This window comes from Camelus dromedarius, chromosome 21, assembly GCF_036321535.1.
Source record: "Camelus dromedarius isolate mCamDro1 chromosome 21, mCamDro1.pat, whole genome shotgun sequence".
Taxonomy (NCBI): Eukaryota; Metazoa; Chordata; class Mammalia; order Artiodactyla; family Camelidae; genus Camelus; species Camelus dromedarius.
The window spans coordinates 22,459,217-22,478,671 of record NC_087456.1 but is presented as its reverse complement, the minus strand read 5'-3'; the positions used below and the strand labels follow the sequence as shown (position 1 = coordinate 22,478,671).

The window sequence follows — 19,455 nt, the reverse complement described above, 5'->3', positions numbered from 1 at the left end:
TCCCGCCCCGCGCGGGGGCTTCCGCCCGCCCAGCCGCGCTCCGGGGACGGTGGGGGGCGGGGCCCGGGGCGGGGCCTCAGGATCCGCCCAGGCCTCCGTCTCTTCTGCCGCCCCGCCCGCCGCCTGCTGACACGAGTCGGGGAGCTGTTGCTACCGCCGCCGCCTTTGAGGAGCCGGGCCGGGAGCGAGAGCCGGGAACGGGCCCTCGAGCCGCCGCCGCCGCCATGGGGAACCGCGTTTCGCGGGAAGACTTCGAATGGGTTTACACCGACGAGCCCCACGCCACTCGGCGCCTGGAGATCCTGGGTGAGGGCCGGGCCCGCGCCCCGTTATGTGCGTGCGCGGTCTCCCGCCACCGGCGCGCGGCCCCTGCGCGCCCGAGGCCCGTTAAGAGCCGGCTCCCTGCCGCGTCCCGCCGCCGTCCCGGCTGCCCAGCCTCGGGGGAAAGGCCGGGGGAGGCGCGGGGCCAGGGCTCCCGGGATCCGGCCTGGCGCGGGAGGCGGGGGGGGGCCTCGCGCGCTCCCGCCCCGCCTCGCGGCCCTGGCCCTTCGGCGGGGAGGCGCAGGCGCGCCCCCGAGCGCGGGCGTCCGGTCGGGGCCAGAGTTTGCTTAGAGCCGAGTTCCCCCAGGCTAGGCCACCCTTGGTTAGAGCCTTTCTCCTGGAGATTCCTATGCCGCCGGTGGGGCGTTTCCTCCCCTCCCCCCTCTCACTCTTCCTCTTCCCACTCCTCCGAGCGGGCCGGGGGAAGCCAGGTTGCGAGCGTGTGCGAGGCAGGGCGTGGTCCTGGAGCATCTGCAGGCCCACACGCCGGGCGCGCTGACGTTGGCAGACGCCGGCAAGCCATCCTGGTGCGGGCGGCTCGGCCTCGGGGAGGAGGCCGGTGGTACCCGACCAGGTGACCCCAGGGGCTTCTCGGACGGAAGGGTGAGCGAGCATTCCAGGATCGGAGTCCTGGTGCGCTCACGCTGTTCTCACTAACCCTCATATCAAGGCTGGGACGCAGGAAGGGCAGATTCTTAAATATTTTTAATCCATCCCAGTTTTGTGTACGAAAAGGCTGAAGTATGAGAGACTTGCCAAGATTAGCCTTCTAGTCCCCTGATTGCAGATGTAGGACCTTTTTACTGGGTTAACTAGGGCTTATTCAGCTCTCTAGAGGTGGTAAGGCGCTCAGCAGTGTGCAGCTTCTGTATTTTATAGAGAATTCTCTCATCTCTCCCAGGTTACTCTTAATGATATGCTACGCATTGTGCTGAGTGCTTTACAAACATTACCCAATTTAATCCTCCCAGTAACTAAGTCAGTGTTATCTCTATTTTAAAGATGAGGTAAGAGTGAATAAGTAAATGTTAGGGAGGGATTCTCATCTGGGTTAGATTGCCTCCAAAGCGGATGCTTTTAACCTCTTTGCTGTTGTTTCAAAAATCAGGAAACTGGTGGGTGGTAAGTTGAATAAGAGGAATTCTTTCTCATACAGTGTTCCCCTAGTTTTTCTTCTCAGCATCCATTTACACGGTGTACAGAAGAATCAAGCCCCTGAATTTTGCTGGGGTATCTAAAGTTAGAAATTTCATGTTCTTAGAAAAAGGAGCTAGCAAATCCCATTGAAATGAATTTTTAAAAATCAAATTAGTAAATTAGGAGCCTCAGCCTTTATAGTTGCTATTAAGGGTAGCTTTTTAAGAGACTTTAGTTCTTGGATGCTTTCCTTTTTTTAACTTATATTTTTAATTAAAACATATATTTTGCAAGCACTTACGCAAAAGTGATAGCATATAGTACATTTAATCTATGCATGATCAACATGTTGCATAAGAATAATGTGGGATCCACCCTGTAAAAACCAACTCCTGAATATGGCACTTAGCTATGTATTTAATATTAAGAAAATCAAGGAAGTAAAAAGGTGCTTGTTGATGCTTATCTCAACACTGAGCCTTTTTCCCACAAACTTATTATCACTGGACCATTTCACTTGGAAAGTAAAAGGATTACATATTTCTCAATGAAAATACATTTTCCCTGGAGCTGTGAGTACTGCTCAGTGTTCCATTTCGGGGGTGGAGATTGAATAACCTCAGGAAAGATAACAGTCTGGAGACTTGTTTAAATTATACTTAAATGAGGAGATATTTCTGAAATGTGTCAGGTTTTGGGGGAGAGAGATGCATGAGAGAACAGGGATATGTTGTTTAATACCCAACATCTGTACACTAAATTTACACTTAGAGTTATCATAAAATTTCATTCAAAAGGCATCTATTGAAAATTAATGAAGGCTAAGGACTATACTAATATTAGTGGGTCAGATAATCACAAGAAATGCTCCTTTTGAAGTGTACGGTTCAGGGGGGTCTTTTTAGTGTATTCACAGAGTTTTTAACTATCACTGCAATCTAATTTTTAGAAAATGTTTGTCACCCCAAAAAGAAACCCTGTACTCATTAATAGTCTCCATATCCCCCACTCCCACCCACCAGTCCTGGGCAACCACTAATCTACTTTCTGTCTCTCTAGATTTGCCTATTCTAGACAGTTCTTATAAATGAAATCATACAAACTTGCTCTTCTGTTATTGACTGCTTTCACTTAGCATAATGTTTTCAATGTTCATCCACGTTATAGCATGTATCAGTACTTGTTCCTTTTTGCGACCAAATAATTTTTGGGTATGGTGTAAGAAAGAGGTCTAGTTGTGTTCTTTTGCATGTGGGTCACCAGTTGTCTCAGCACCATTTGTTGAAAAGACTATTCTTTTCCCATTTAATTATATTGGCACCCTTGTAGTATTGATTTTTGTATATTATTACCACTGTGCAAAAATTTGGTACAGAATTACTTGGAGCAAGTTGATTTATGTGAGACAACTGTACTATATACGTTTCATGATTTTAGAATACCTACAAAATGTGTATTCTATCATTTGTACCAGGATAATTAGTTTAGTTTTAGACTAAAGCCTGTAGGATTGCTTTTTTTTTTTTTTTTTTTTTTTTGCCTATTGCCTACAGAATTATTAACATTTGATGACATGAACTGATGCCAACAAAGAGGTTAGGGAGTGGAGGCAGAAGAGGGGAAAGGAAAGAAATGGGAAGAATTACCTTGAATTAACACTATCCTTATTTTTTGTATATAAAACTGGACTTAACTTCCTGTCTTGCATTTTAAGCTTTTATTGAATTCCTCATTTCATATTTAGAGAAAAGAGGATTTTTCCTTTCTCAGTTTTTTCAAGAACCTTCTAAATGACCTGTCCCAAGAAAAATGCCCTTCTTCCTTTTGCCATCCTGGGTTAGATATACTTGACAACACACAACATTCATTATATCTGGGTTTCTATCTCTGGAGTGGTGGGATACAGAGAAGAATCTGAATTTGCCTGTAGGCGACGCTTGCCTGATGTGCAGAGGCTTTCATTATTGGCCTTTTTCATAATACTTGGATATTTGCATGTAAATTCAACAAAGAAAATAAGACTATAACATAAATTAGCATTGTACAATTCTAATGTGAAAATAAATAGGAAAGTGGCATTGTGAATGGACAGAATTCTTTGGAAATTATCCTGATATCCAGATGACCAGAAAGAGTCTACACTGGCAAAAGTGTTACATGTCTAACTGTCTGAAATAGGAAAACGGTTAGAAGTTATAACTGGCAGTAAAAAGTGATTTAGTCATCATAACACAACATTGTAAAATGACTTTAACTCAATAAAAAATGTTTTAAAAAAGTGACTTAGTCATCATAAAGGAAATTATGAACTCTCAAGTATATAATATATTGTGTATAATAAGTATATATTGTATATGTATTACATGAAAGTATATTGTAATAAGTCCATAATCTGTCAGACACATAGAATAGATCTACCAAACTATGATTGCCACTTTGTAAAACTTATAAATTTACAAAAATTGTTAGGAGTGAAAAGGGAACTGACAACATGAACTCTTTACTCATTTGTGACTATCTGTTAATATGAAGAGTCTAGATTTTGAAACTCTTTTTTCCTGCAAAAATTCTTAATTAGTTGTGACATGGTATTTAGTAACTTTATTGTTAAAATATATTTCTTCCCTGTAGTAGATAAATACCTGATAAAGTCTCTAATAGAGGACATATAATGATTAGGAAAAAATTAATTGAAATGTTAATTTAATTGACATTAATTTAATTATAATTGCAGAACTATTATACTTTTCTCAGTTTCTGATTTTGTTTTTGTTTGTTTTTTCTTTATAGCAAAGTATCCTGAGATAAAATCCTTGATGAAACCTGATTCCACCTTGATATGGATTATAATTATGATGGTTCTCACTCAGCTGGTTGCCTTTTATTTAGTGAAGGACTTGGACTGGAAATGGGTCATATTTTGGGCATATGTCTTTGGCAGCTGCATTACCCATTCAATGACTCTGGCTATTCATGAAATTTCCCACAATAATGCCTTTGGCCACTACAAATCTATTTGGAATCGTTGGTTTGGAATATTTGCTAATCTTCCTATTGGTGTTCCATATTCAATTTCCTTTAAGAGGTACCATATGGATCATCATCGATACCTCGGGGGTGATGGCATTGATGTGGATATTCCAACAGATTTTGAAGGCTGGTTCTTCTGTACCGCTTTCAGAAAGTTTATATGGGTTATTCTTCAACCTCTCTTTTATGCTTTTCGACCTCTGTTCATCAATCCCAAGCCAATTTCTTATCTGGAAATTATCAATACAGTGATCCAGATCACTTTTGACGTTGTGATCTACTACGTTTTGGGAATTAAATCTTTAATCTACATGTTGGCAGGAACCTTACTTGGTCTAGGTTTGCACCCGATTTCTGGACATTTTATAGCTGAACATTACATGTTCTTAAAGGGACATGAAACGTACTCGTACTATGGGCCTCTGAATTTACTTACCTTCAATGTGGGTTACCATAATGAACACCATGACTTCCCCAACATTCCCGGAAAAAGCCTTCCCCTGGTAAGTAAAGGATTTGATACATGTTGTAATTTCTGATGGTTATATGATCAAAATTAGACTTGACTGGCTCATTTTAAATGGAATTGAGTATATTTTGTCCATCAAGGCCATTCATCAAAGAAAACAGCAAGAGTCTGAGTCTTGAGTAGGCCAGCCTAATCTTCACTCTCCTGGGTCCCTAAGCCTACAGGTAACACGTAGGGCTTAGAACTGTTGGGGGTTCTGCAAAATCGGCTAAAGTGTACAGTAAATCAGAAATAGAAAAAAAAAAAAAAAAGAAATAGAAAATGAATTCCCTCTGCCAAGGGAGCAAAAGTTCACATAACCTTTATCACTCTTAAGCTGAATGTGCTTAGCTAAGGTTTATGTGTTGGTTTGTTGTGAAATACAGACGTCCTACATAATTGACCTGCAAAATAAAAGAACATCAATTTCCAGTAGGACAGACTTCCCACAGGCGGGGACCTCTGTCTCCTGTCACAGTAGACACTGAGTACACTCTTTGTGGAGTAAATGAGAGAAGACACATTGATGCTCATCCTTTCATCCTCCACAAAAGGATGATCCTCTCCAAACTTCAGTTATATTTCTGATGAATTCTCTTATTAGGCTATCCATTTCTCAGAATTGATAGCTTTTACAATCCATTACCAAAAAATGTTTCCATAAATCTAGTTGTATGAGATGTGGTATTAATTTTTCTTGATTTTTATAAAGCAGCTGTTTCTCTTTTTAAAATTTAATTTATTTTATTATTATTTTCTTTATGGCAGTACTGGTGATTGAACCCAGGACCTCATGCATGCTAAGCCAGAGCTCTACCACTGAGCTATACCCTCCCCCTTGATTTTATTTTATTTTTTTAAGCTGCGGTATAAGAGAACCATAGCCAGATATTTTGTACTATTATATCCACCCAGCCAAATTGTATAGATTTCCTCTTAAGTTTTTAAATGTTGATTGTCCACAGACACATAAACATGACAACTAAATATAGCATTTGATTATTGACTGGATTCCCAATGAGAAAAGAAAGGACATTGAGTTAGGAATTTTTGAATGTGGTCCATATAATAGATAATATTGTATCAATATGAAATTTCTAGGGTGTGATAATGGTTTTACAGGGCAATGTCCTTGTTCTCAGGAGAAACATATTGAATATTTAGGGGTGAAATATTCCATGTAAGTTTTCACATAATGTCTGCAACTTATTCTCAAAAGGTCCAGCAAAGAAAGTGAAGTATGTGGTATGTATTCTTTAAGAAGAGAAAGTATTAATTGGTGGACCTAGGCAAAGAGCATAAGGGTGTTGCTTTTACTGTTCTTTCAACCTTGCTTTAGGTTTTGCAGTTTTCAAAACAAAATAGGGGAAAATACCAGGCAACTGTCAGAAGAGAGCTTTGAAACCAGTGTAATGTGATGCTCATGTGGCTACTTTGTGTCACTTGAGCCTGAAGAAGAGTGCACTCACCTTTGTTTGCCTCTTCCCTGACTAGGAAAGGAAATTCTTATTTCTTAAGAGGTTGTAGTTTAAGGAGAAAGCCGATCACCTTCTGAACGAAATAATTTTTTCCAGCATAAGCCACATACTTTGACTTGTAATTTTCTTGAACAGTCCCTAACTGAAAATTTAGTTGAGTCAAGACATTGCTTGACCTAAGGCTCATCGTTTTCATCAGTGAGTATTCTTTCCCACTCCATTTCATGCTGTCTTCTTGTTCCTTAGCTAAACTAACAAACAGACGTTCTCAGAATTCTGTACTCTTTCCTGCTTTTTCTATGATGTACACCAGGGAGTGTCTTGTTCTGCAGTAGCTGTGTTGCAGTAGTCATGTTTCATGTAACTATCACACAGGTAGTTACTAGGTGTGTATAACAAAGTTTTCTTTACCAGCTCTATTGAGATGTAACTCATAGATACAATTCATTCATTAAAATGTACAATTGAGTGGTTTTTAGATTGTTTAGAGTTGTACAGCCATCACTGTAGTCAGTTTTGGAACATTTTTTATCACAGTAGCCAGATTCTTTTTTTTTTTAACTGAGCTTTTGATTTTCATAGAACACTTTTTAAGTGTGTATTTTTCCATTTGCTCACAACTTCATAAAGTATGAAGACAGACATCCGGGTGTTTATTATGTCAGTGTTTGAACAAAATTGGACACATGACCAATAAATTCCCTAGGTTTTCTAATTCCTGCTGTAAAGGGATTTATTAAATGTTTGCTTTATGTCTTTTTTAAAATGTATAAATTATAAACATTTTTGTTTTTATTATGATTTTTAACATATTTTTAGTCTCAAGGAGTATCTTAACTTGATTCAGAATGCTTATTCCAGATCTAAACTGGCTCTGTCATTTTATTTTTTTTAGAAAGATAGTATCTTTTGTAGTCTAGCTGTTAAAATTACAGGAGGCCCCAGTTATATGAGGGGGTTATGTTGGCTGCCTGAAACCATGGATAGTACCGACCCTTAATTGTGCTGTAATTTTTCCCTATACCAACAGGCCAGTAGCATATATAGTGTGGATGTGCTGGACAAAGAGATGATTCACATTCCAGACGAGACAGAGCAGGAGGGTGCCAGATTTCATCCCAGGATGAAATATTCGGAATAGTGCAGAATTTGAAACTTCTCAATTGTTTATTTCTGGAATTTTCCATTTAATATTTTCACACTGTGGGTAACTGAAACCGTGGGAAGTGAAACTGCAGATAAGGCGGGAAAACTGTAAATTGATTGCTACTGGCTTTGTCATCAGTTTGATGTGGATTAGGACCCAAGTTTATTTGTATGTGTGTGGTCTGTAGATCATCCTTATTCATGAAAGAATTTTAGAAAGTTTTGAAGGACTGTGATCAAAGGTATGACATCACCCTGTGTTTATTCTGAGTGCCTAGAGCAGCCATGTGAAAGGGCGCTGTTTGGCCTTAATTGTTCCCATAGTGTTGTACCTTAATCTGCTCCTTCCACGACCAGAGAATATTACATTTCCCAAGTGGAAGGAGTAATTTAAACTGTAACTTTTTTTGTTTTTGTTTTTGTTTCTATTTTCAACATCTTGAACTTCTTGGATTCTGTGCCTTTGTTTTCCTTTGGGATTTATTAGGATAGTTTTTGAACATTTTGATGAAGCCACAGAATTTTTCAGTACTCAGCACTAGCTAGTTTTCCTTGCTAGTCACACTGGCAGTAGTCATTTTTTAAAAGACGTACTCAACTCGAGATGGCCAAATTGTACACTTGGTAAGTAATTAACTTCTAACTGGCATGCCACAGTAATTTGTTAGTATTTGCAGATTCCTTAATGGCAGGGGGTCAGGTGGTCCCTTTACATCCTACAGGGCCAACCATGCTGTATGATGCTTGAAAAACATCAAGTTGATTGGATTGCAAGTATTTGTAGTTACAGATTCCAAGTGCCAAATTTTACAAATAAACCAGTATTTAGTCCCTTGGAGCTTGTTGGAAAGAGTCAATGATTCTAGAGGGTCAAGTATATTTTACTGTTGAAATGCAAACTGCTTTTTGTTTAGAATTCCCAAAGCTGCTACATTAATTTATTTGTTTGTTTGTTTAAGCAGGAGGCGGCAAAAAGTCTCCTGGTTTCTCTTCTAAGTGTTGCTGTCAGACACTCATCTGCCATCTTTAAAAGAACTCAGTTAACACCCATTATTCATCTTGCTGTATTTTTTTCCTTCTAGGTGAGGAAAATAGCAGCTGAATACTACGACAACCTTCCCCACTACAATTCCTGGGCAAAAGTACTGTATGATTTTGTGATGGATGATACAATAAGTCCCTATTCGAGAATGAAGAGGCATCAAAAAGGCAAGGTGGTTCTGGAATAAATGTCATTATTGCCAAAGGAATTCCTCTCAGACTTCAAAATAGCTGATAAAGTGGAACTTTTTGCATTATTAATTTAAGACCCGGTGATGTGTAGAAGCTGCCCTTGTACAGATTCAAAGTATGATCACCATGGTATCAAGAAGCTAATCTGGCTTTAAACAGTCAGCCTGTCTGCTCCGTGTTCACCTTTACTCACAGGAAGCTTGTTTGTTGTGTTACCTCATGCAGGAGGTTGTCACTGATGTCTGACATTTTGTAAACGTATCATAAACAAAGCTCTTACAAAGCTATTTCTTGTATGTTATTTTCACTCTAAGGATTTACTTTATTAAACAGCTAATAAACTGAGCTATTGATCACAATAGTGTATATCACATTTTTGCATTTTACTATCTTTACACTGTGGCCAAGAGTACTGGGCTGAACTTACCTTACAATTTAAACATGGCCTAGAAATGTCTTTTCAGAGCAAGCAGAATGACTCAGTCTGTACTGTTGTACACGGGGCCCAAGTTAGACACTGCTGAGTCCTGTACAGCCTTATTCGTAAGTAAAGGCATTTTTGAATTTCATCACATCCAACGTTTCATGTGTGGACTCTTAAGTTAGAAGCAGTTCAACTGATAAAGGGTCTCATGTCATTTCATTGCAGCGGAAACTGGTTGGGTCTGATGGTAGATAGTTGGTGTCAAGTAGCCAGTATCGTGGGCTGTCAGGCTAGAAGTCCTGAAACGTGTCACTTGGGTAAATTTCATGTGATATGGTGAACTGTTTAAAAAATTACCTGCAGTATCAAAAAATCAGATAGTCTACAGTTTGTACACAACACCAACCCTCAGGCACCCTGAATATGAGACACAGGACTCCTGCTTCTGTACTGCAGCTTCGCCTGCTGGTAGTGGAGATTGTCATGCTCGTCCTCAGGGGCATTGGTTTTCACAGACCTAATTTTTGGGGACAAAGTACTTTGCTTTCCCTTCCGGATGATCTTGCCTGGGAAAATTCCTAGTATCTTTGAACTGTTGTTCAAAGACCCCTTGGTTTCACATTTCCAGTGCTAATAGAACCAACTTTACAGTTCAGATGTACTTGGTCAGTCAGTATAAAAGAATTTGTGAAACACCCCCATGGATTTGATGCTAGACTTTAAATGGGTCGTGTGCTCTCCTCAAGCCCTCGGCTCCCCTTGCCTGTAGAACTCTGGCCAGGGGCTCCAGCTGCCCGAATGCTGGAAGTGCTGGAAACCCCCATATCTCCTGTCAGCCCAGCCCTCTCTCAGGTCCATTTCCTGCTGGGTGGGTAGAGGGGGGCATCACCATCCTTCCCCACACCTGCTGGTTCCACTCCCTTCCTGATGTAGGTTCCAGCCTCCTGGCAGCTCTCCGGGCCAGTCTGGCTCCCATTTGCCAGCTCCGTCTAGACTTAACGTCACTGGCGGTGACTTTTCCAAAGAGAGACCTGTGAACCCGTGTAGGGGGAAGGCTGGGCTGCAGAGCCTTTAAGGCTCAAGAGTAGGTCCTGAGAAGTCAGTCAGTGGCTTTGCACAAGTTCTCCCTCCTGCCTAGATTTCCTCTCCTCCCTGCCTGGTCTGGGTAGCTCCTCGTTCAGGCTCCTACCAATGTTCTGTAGCCAGTCCCTGTACCCAGAAGGTCGATTGCCACTTTTGGGATTCATTCATGGTCCACATACTATTTTGTAAACAGCGCTGTTTGTTTCCCCTTCAGGCTGTAACTCCTTATGGGCTGGGATGATCTTTGATTTCTCTGTTCCCCAAATCTAGCAGAGTCAGTGCTTCGCTTGAAGAAAGTGCTTAACGAATGGAGAGAGGCCAACAGAGGTAATCCTTGAACTTGAGAAGCTTTTCATTGAAAACAGAAACAAAGCAAAAGATGGAGGGTATTTGGATAACCTTTGAGTGAGTGTGGTGTACTGAAAACATAGGACATTTTTTGAGAATTCTTATTATTTACTGAGCCCTGTACTAAGTTTTTTGCATGCATTGTCTTATTTCATTCTCAGTACTTCTGTGATGTGGGTGGTACTATTAATATCTTCATTTTACAGATGAGAACACCGAGGCTTGGGGAGATTGAGAACCTGGCACAAGGTCACACTTAGTGAGTCACAGAGACAGGACCTGAGATTGAAACTGTGACTCCAGAACGCAGACTCTCAACCATGCTTCACGCGGTTTGTCTAATGAGCCTAGTCCTGCAACGGGAGCGAGAGGGAAAAAATGTGTTCCCACACATTGCCAAATTCATGTTCATTCCACTGCCTTGTGTGCCAGCAGTTCTGGCTAGCTTTCTTGGATTTTTTGACTTTTAACAATCTGAAATTCTTTTTCATCTTTTTAAGAGTTCAGTGTTTTATCGAACATGTTGCAAAAGAGGGTTTGTCAAAAGGACGAAAGCCTATATCATCATCGGACTCCTCAGATGCTTCTTCCTTTACTCCCACTCTCTCCTTCGTCGGGGCAGGACCTCCTGCTGGGGCACAGCCACCAGCCCCTTCGTTGCAGAGAAGAGCCCCGATGTTGATGTTGGTCAAGGTCTTTGCAAACAAGCCTGGCCAGAAAGGTCCAACATTCACACTCGCTTCTTCAATGAGAGCGTTGATCTTACCCTACACAAGTGGCACCGCATCATCATGCAGGATGAGGGTCAGGTGGATGCAGCTCAGAGACAGGCCATGGAGCAGGCCAGTGCTGGGTGGACGGCTGCCACGGGCAGTGAGCACCAGACCTGAGGGCCCCAATCCCACACTGCCTTGGCTTCCTTAAAAGGACCGAGCATTTTATCAGAAGCTGAGTAAAGGGCCCATCTAAGTTCTAATATGAAACACTAATGTTTAAATCCATAGCAAAAATGCACTTATTCAAGGGGGGAGGGCATAGCTCAAGTGGTAGAGTGCATACTTAGCGTACACAAGGTCCTGGGTACAATTCCCCAGCACTTCATCTAAAAATTAATAAGTTAACCTAATTATCTCCCCCTGCAAAGAAAAAAATTTTTAATACATTTATTCATTAATTCTATAGGTATTTTGCCAAGCAGAGCACTAGGCAGAGAGGATGCAAAGACAAAACATGGTCCCAAATTAAGGAGCTGATGGTTTTATGCTGGGATGCGCATATGGAATCAGAATTCATTAATGACTCAGCGCCTAAAGCAGGAGAGTCACGATGTGGCTGGAACTGAGTAGACAGCTCATGGCAGTGTTGTTCATCAGGTTCTGAACTCTGCCAGAGTGTCCCTGCGGGTTATTTTAATCCTTGTTGGGCTGGGGAGGGAGAGATATCATCCCCCACATTCACTTGAAGATATGGAGGTTCCAGGAGGTTAGCCTGGGGACGTGCATTGTGAGCAGCAGAGCTGGGTCCTGAACCCAGGGCTGTCCGAGCCTGCACTCTTTCTGCTGTTCCACTCGCCCAGCTGACTTGGAAGATCTTTGTTTGGATAAGGAAATGTGTTTTCCTTGTCTTAGGAAAACCTTTCAGAAGCCTTAGTCATTTGTAATTAAGCAAATTACAGAGCTGGAAAGGCCCTGCAAATACTGTACCCTCAGAAACCCAAGAGCATGAAACCCTGAGATAGGACGAGGACGAGTGTGGCAAAGAGGGGCTCAGAGTGGAGGAGAGAGGGTAGCAGAGGCCTGAAAACATGAAAGCCAGAGAGCCTGGCTGTGCCAGGCAGTGGGCGAGGACAGCGCTGGGGATCAGCCAAAACGGGTGTGGTGACCAACCCCGGGAGAGTCCCTGTTGGGAAAAGGAGCAGGATTTGACAATAGAGGGATATGCAGGTCAGATCATGCAGGTACTTTTCGGTTGGAAAGTTAATGACACGGTAGAGAAGAAGAATGGGGAGCGTCATCTGAAAATGGACAGTTTGTCTCTGCCAAACTGAATCCGATTGGCCCAGGAGAGCTAATAATGACTCAGCGAGGGGAAGCTTTCAGATGCTGACGAGTGAATGCATGGCTGCCGCTCAGAAGGTAGCTGCACGTGTGAGTTGGCACACAGATCAAAATCAAGGGGTCATGGACGTGTCCGAGAGGGTTCTCTGTAACAGACCCATTGTGGGATCTGGGGCACACAGCTAGAATTTTCTTCTAAAGGCAGAACCCAAAGAAACTCAAGCAGCATTTCTATAGAGTCAAGCATGGGTTGATTACGTGTTACCAGGCACACATCCCTGTACTTGCAATCCTTGGTGAAGGGACAGAATAGACGTGTTGCGAAAAAGGCCTGGAGGAATTAATTTGCCCTCAATTTTGGGTTCTAAATCTTTGTGGATCAGGAAATTGCTAATCCAAGGAGAGAGGGCCTCTGTAACCTCCCTCCCCTGCGAGGTTATCGTTATCCAAGGCTGCTGGAACAGGCCCTGGACTCAGAGTAACCCTTCCTTCGTCAAAAAGGGGAGGTGATAGTCATTTGTTTGGTAACGATTTAAGCCTCAATTTTGCCTCCCATTTAGTAGCTGAGTTTTTTTGGCACAAGGGGGCTGACCGTCCCCCCTGAACGGCAGTCTGCGATCTTAGCCATAACTGCACATCTGGACAGCTGCCCTCCCCTTCAGGCTGGGTCGTAAATGTCTATAAAGTGATTCTTTTCTGTTGCTGTCTTGACACTTTCATGTCACCTTTCCTTTTTCTTTTGGTTGAAATATAGTTGATTTACAATGGTGTGCTAGTTTCTGGTGTACAGCATAGTGATTCAGTTATACATATATATATTCTTTTTCATTATAGGTTATTACAAGATATTGAATGTAATTCCCTGTGCTGTACAATAGGACCTTGTTGTTTATCTTCTTTATATATGGGAGTTTGTATCTGCTAATCCCAAACTCTGAATTTATGCCTACCCCCACCACCTTTCGCCCTGGGGAACCAGAAATTTGTTTTCTATAACTGTGAGTGTTTCTGTTCTGTAAATAAATTCGTTTGTATCATTTTTTTAGACTCCCCTGCAGTCCTGGCCCACCAAGCCAGGCTTCCAAGCCCTGCGTGTCCACTTGGCTGGGCTGCCCAGCCCGCCGCCAGGGTCCTGCTTTCTCCCCACGCTGCCTCTTGGGGTGGGCGCCCCACAGGACAGCACCCTGTGCAGGCTGCTTACACCTCTGCTTTCCAAAGGGCACTGCTCGAGACCCAGCCAGAGGAAAGTGCTTTCTCTTCACAGAGACAGGGTCATAAATCTGGTAGCTCATCCCACTGCACCCCGCACCCTCCACCTCAGGACTCAGAGATGAACAATGGCAGATTCTAACTCAAGCTCTGCCATGCCTCAATTTTATAAAAGCAGTTTTTTTCACCTCCTGCTATCGTCTCAGAAACAGATAAATTAAAGCAAGAGAGTTCACCAAAAATCATTTGAATGACAAATTCATCAAATTCCTGAAGATATCTTTCTTTCCCTTGAGTGCTGCTGATTCCCTCTGGGGCCGAAGCTCCCAGGCCAGCAGACAAGCCGGGTCTGAAGTCCTGTTTGTTTCCACCCGAGGGAGGGGATCGGCCAGAGGAAAGGGCAAAAGTCAAAAATTCAAAAACCTCCTTGGTCCTTTGGGAACTGAGTTGGCTCTTAGTTAACTGATCTAGAGCCCTTCCTTGCTCTTCCAGGTTTCTCCAAGTGTGTGTGGGAAGCTGCCCGCCCCTGAGCGCTGCGGCGGGGCTCCCTGGGGGCTGCCGGGGCACCCCCTCAGGTGGGCTCAGACGGTCTCAACTCCATCCTTTGATCCTTTTGTTGTCTTCTTTCTTAAGGATCTGGGACAAGGGTGACCATGTATTAGGAAAATCACTGTCCTATTTCAATTTGGCATCATTATCTCCTTTTAAATCACACAATGTAAAGTAGGTAATCTTGCTCTCACTTAGAGGAAGAAGTTGGCCAGTGTAATCTCCCGGGACCCACATGTTCACTAGCTTTGTTCTGAGCCCGGAACCTCACCAGCACAACATGACACATCTCTTCAGGTACTTATCCCTGAAGAAGCTGTTTGTTCCTGTGTGAAGCGAGGGTTTGGGGCCACAGGGCCACCCAGTTTGGAATCCTGGGGTCCCCGAATGCTCCAGCGCAGGCTGTAACTAGGAGGGTATCCCTCTGCGGTGAGGGCTGAGCCCCGCCCACTCCCCAGGCCACCTCCACACATTCCAGGGAGAAAAACAGCTAATGATGAAGCAAGCCGTCTCTGCACCGGACTCAGGCCCATGGCTGCACTCCTAGGGAGAAAGTGGCATTGCTCCCGTCGCCTCCGGACCCAGCTGTCCTGTGAGTTAGTTACCCTGGCTCTGAAAAAGTTTGCTGAGCAAATAATAATGTCAGCAAGGGTGTAAGAAGAACTTTAATCTACTTCACAGGGTATGGTAAGAAGCCAAACTATTTCTGAGGACGAAAGGACAATGAGCCTGCTTATTCCCAGAGAATTCTAACTGACAATACTCTAGCTGACAGTATTAATGGGGCCCCTACCACGTGCCAGGCACCAGGCTGGTCTCTTCGGGAGCGGTTAGTCCTCACATTTGTATCAGTGTCATTTTGCAGCCAAGAAGACAAACGAATAGGAAAGAATAAGTAACTTGTCTAAAGCCCCAGTCAACTCAAATCCAGTGTCTAAATTCAAAATCCATGACATTTGCATTGCTTAAAAAGGACTTCACAATGAACACTTCTCTTGAATCCAGAGCCCTCTCCTAATTAGTGTAACATGAAGTTTTAAAAAAAGACAGCATCACTTCTGCCACTCCCAGGAATTGGGCAGCAGGCCCAGGGATGGCTCCCAACAGGGTGGCTGGGGGCAGGGGCATCGCCTGTAAACCCCTTAAGCTGTTCCCACGTTTGACTGGGCCACGGAGTGCTTAAGTGGATGTCGGAACAGGAACCTGGGGCTCACGTTGAACCAAACATTTTTAAGAGCTGGCTCAGAAGCATATATTTCTTTCCCCCAAACAATTCCACCCTGCAAAACCAGGTTTAGATAATAAAGTTGCCATTCTAGCAAAAACAGGCAAAACCTGGGCCCAGTTTGCCAACAGGAAAAGAAGGTGGACAGCTGGATGTCATGAGCTCCTCCAAGAGGCGACTCCTCCTCTTGATCAGGAGGACAACTGGCAGCTACTTAATAAGCCTCAGCTGTAAAACCCAGATGCCAGGGCCCAGGACGGAGTGCCGACCTGTGAGGGCAGCTCTGGGAAGGATCCCGGCTGGGTCACCAGTGTTCTGTGGCTTTTGGAGGAAGCTATCACCTCGAGATGTCTCAGAATAGCCATGGAAAAGAAAAACAGGGCCTTCAGTGCCTGTGTGCCTGGAGCAAATTCACTAGCTTCTCTGAGCTGGTTTCCTTATCCATCAATCTACCTCCCGGCCACAGGCCTGGGCCGTGGAGATCAAATACTTAAGGCACTGCCACTGTGAGTTTTGGTTATGATGGTGACTGTTGCCCCTGGGAGCATCAAGGTATTGGAATGAGTCACTTGGGACAGTGCCAGAGACAAAAGGATATGTCACAATTGTTCCAGACCATGGCAGTTACTGCTTGCTGCTTAAACTATTGTCTGACATCGGTTTTTTCCTAAGGATCTTTTTAAAATTGTGGTAAAATACACATAATGTAAAATTTACTATCCTAACCATTCTTATTTCTTTTCTTTTCTTTTTGGCAGGGGGGAAGGTAGTTAAGTTTATTTGCCTTTTCAGTAGAGGTACTGGGGATTGAACCCAGGACCCCATGCCTGCTAAGCATGTGCTCTACCACTTGAGCTATTCCCTCCCCACTACCATAACCTTCTTAAGTGGAGGGTTCAGTAGTGTTAAGAACAGTCACACTGTGGGACAACCAATGAGAGTCTAATCCCACTGAACAGCCCCCACTCCCTCTCCCCCTCAGCCCCCGGCACCCACCATTCTATTTCTTGTCTCTGTGAATTTGACTTGAGGTTTTTTGTTTTTTGTGTTTTTTTAAATTAGCAAAACGCTTCCACTCTGCAACCCACACGAGCATTCCACGGAAGGCCTGCTTCACGTCGGAGCAGCAGGGGCAGGTTCTTCTTAGTCAGAGCGGGAGCCACACCCGGCCCAGCCTCAGGTGGGGGCACTTTTCAACACCCTGACTCACCCTCCCCTGCAGCTGGAGAGACTCATTCCGAGGAAGGGGCTGCACCTGTCTGCCACCCGCCCGCTCCAGCACCCGAGCTTCAGGGCAGCCGGTTAGGCAACACCAGTTGCATCTCCATCCTTAGCCAACACCGAGCCCTCAAGCTGGATCCTGGTCATTCAGGGATCTCCGCACTTAGTGCAGCGCGTGTTGAGATGTCTCGGTTTTCCAGCTACGTGATCTGAATGATACGTCTTGTGGGACTGGAATGGCCACATGAAACTGGGTTTTGAAAGCAGCTTCCGGTTAGTATGGATGTGTCAGGCGGCAGGGACGGGGGTAGGGGGTAAAAGGGAGAAGGAGGCGGGGCCTTTCACCTTCCCTCCTGTGGCCCCTCACCTCCCACGTAGCTGCGAAAGCACACACACAGTTTCAAAGCTTCTGTTTGCCTCTCCTGTGCCTGTGCTCCAGCCACAGCGGGCTTCCTTCTGCTCCCACACACCCAGGACCCCTCTGCCTGGGGCCCCCGCGGGCCCTTCCACCTGGAGCACTAGGCCAGTTCCCTGCGTGGCCACCTCCTTCTCAATACTCAGGTCCCATTAAAGAAGCCTTTCCTTACCCACTGCCTGATTCAGAGTCTCACCCAAAGCTGTGACCCAGAGATAAGAGTTTGGTACAAGCAGCTTCCTGGGAAGGTGATCCCAGGAGCATTGTGAAAATGGGAAGGGAAAATGAGTCAGAAAGGGGAGTCTCTGCTGCCGCTGCCGAGACTGGGGGGACTATGCCTCAGAACGGTCCTGTTGCTCAGGTGACAGGGCGCCTGCCTGAGTAACTCATGAAGCTCTAGATTTCTTCCGTGTGTTTCCTTATCTATGCTAACAATAAAAGAGTTTTTTAAAAGTCCCTCTGACGGATGAGGAGGGGGAGGTGTACATTCACGGACCCTGTTCCTCTCTGGTTGAAGGTCTCTGCTGGGGCCACTTGGAGTCTGCTGGAGTGGAGGGGACAGAGAAAGCCTTTGGGCACAGAGACCCAGGAGGGCTTCCACAAAACGGGAACTGGGACCTCCTGAGTGGGCGGAGAGGATGGGAGGGGCACTGGTGGGCCCGCTCTGCCCCCAGTGGTGGTGCGCCCACCTTCACTGCACCATCCTCCATCCTCACCGCCGGGGTACAGCTGGTGCCATGCTGAGGACGCAGAAGCCTCGGAGCCCCTGGCTGGCACGTGCCCCTTCCAAGCCTGGGAGGAGTCCTAACCTTGTGTTGGGGGTTGAATTGCATCCCCCCCCAAAAAATGGCTAAGCCCTGGCCCCTGTACCTTAGAATGGGATCTTATTGGACCTGGGGTCATCAAGGATGTGATAACTCAAGACCAGGTCATGTGGAGGAGGATGGGCCACTAATCCAGCAAGACTGGTGTCCTTACTAGAAGACAGCCAGTGAAGACAGAGGTGCAGGGAGAATGCCATGTGAAGGTGGACGATTGGTAAAGCCAAGGAGCGCCTGGGGCTTCTGGAAGGAGAGGGGCCTGAAACAGACGTACCCTCAGAGCCCCAGCCCTGCCGACTCCTTGGATTTCTAGCTCCCAGCATTGTGAGAAAGCTGTTGTCAAAGCCCCCAGTTTGTGATATTTCCTTAAGGCGGCCCTGGGAACCAATTTCCCCATGTAGTCATGTGGTCCTACGTGTTCTTTTTCTAAAAGGGGCCCCAGAGAAGCTTCAGGTGCCACGAAACTTGGATCTGCACCCACCCATTCCACTGATTTATTTTCTTCCTAGTATTTAGCTCTACCTGAAGTCGTCCTAGCCAGATACTGGTTGGTTCAGTCATGAACCATCACATGGGCTCTGTGAGAGGAGGGGCCTTGTGTGTCTGTTTGCCACAGTGTCCCCAGCTCTCTGACAGAGCCTGGCAGGGCTTCCTAACCTTTTGTTGTAAATGATAAATAAATAAACTGCCTGTTCACATCTCTGCTCTCTTACTCTTAACTGGCTTCCAAGGGGACTTGGGCTACAGGGAGCCTGGCTTGAGGTTTGGCATGAGATAGACAATCCTGATGAGAAGCTGACTGGCAGCGCTCACTTTACAGACCTTCCAAAAGTCATCCCTTTCTGATGAAGAGGGTTGGCTCACAAATCATTCATGGTTGGGGGAACTGGCACAGTGCTATGGACCAAATGTTTGCAATCCCCAACATTCGTATGTTGAGGCCCTAACCCCCAATGTGATGGCATTAGGTGCTGGGGACTTTGGGAAGTTTAGATGAGGTCATGGTGTGGGGGGTGCCATGATGGGATTAGTGCCTTTATGAGAAGAGAGACCAGAGCTTCCTCTCTATACACACACGAGGAAGAGGTTATGGAACCGAGCAGAACCCTGCAGGGCCCCCCTCAAGTACAAAGGCCTCTCCACGTCCCCTGCCTCTTGTTTGTAGAAAAGCTGAAATCCCTCAGGCCTCCCTGAGTCACAAAAGAGCAGGCTCAAACAGTTAATGATTAGGACAATAAAGTCACAGAGTC

The 19,455-nt window shown here is 44.9% G+C and overlaps 1 protein-coding gene and 1 long non-coding RNA gene across 2 annotated transcripts; both read left to right on the top strand.

Moving 5' to 3' along the window:
• Window positions 1–111: 111 nt before the first annotated feature.
• DEGS1 (delta 4-desaturase, sphingolipid 1) lies at window positions 112–9,212 on the top strand. The gene is made up of 3 exons (XM_031438438.2): window positions 112–306; window positions 4,249–4,991; window positions 8,703–9,212. The coding sequence occupies exons 1-3, from the start codon at window positions 225–227 to the stop codon at window positions 8,847–8,849; spliced, it is 972 nt and encodes a 323-aa protein (XP_031294298.2). The 5' UTR covers window positions 112–224; the 3' UTR covers window positions 8,850–9,212.
• Window positions 9,213–14,621: 5,409 nt separating this feature from the next.
• LOC135318797 (uncharacterized) lies at window positions 14,622–18,901 on the top strand. The gene is made up of 2 exons (XR_010377168.1): window positions 14,622–17,242; window positions 17,902–18,901. It is a non-coding gene; the product is annotated as an uncharacterized LOC135318797 (long non-coding RNA).
• Window positions 18,902–19,455: the final 554 nt, after the last annotated feature.

What these genes read in the sequence shown, in the direction of transcription:
- DEGS1 (XM_031438438.2), top strand. Translation starts at nt 225, where the DNA reads ATGGGGAACCGCGTTTCGCGGGAAGACTTCGAATGGGTTTACACCGAC. An exon ending in TCGGCGCCTGGAGATCCTGG is followed by an intron (nt 307 to 4,248) that starts GTGAGGGCCGGG and finishes TTTTCTTTATAG; the next exon opens with CAAAGTATCCTGAGATAAAA. An exon ending in CCGGAAAAAGCCTTCCCCTG is followed by an intron (nt 4,992 to 8,702) that starts GTAAGTAAAGGA and finishes TTTTCCTTCTAG; the next exon opens with GTGAGGAAAATAGCAGCTGA.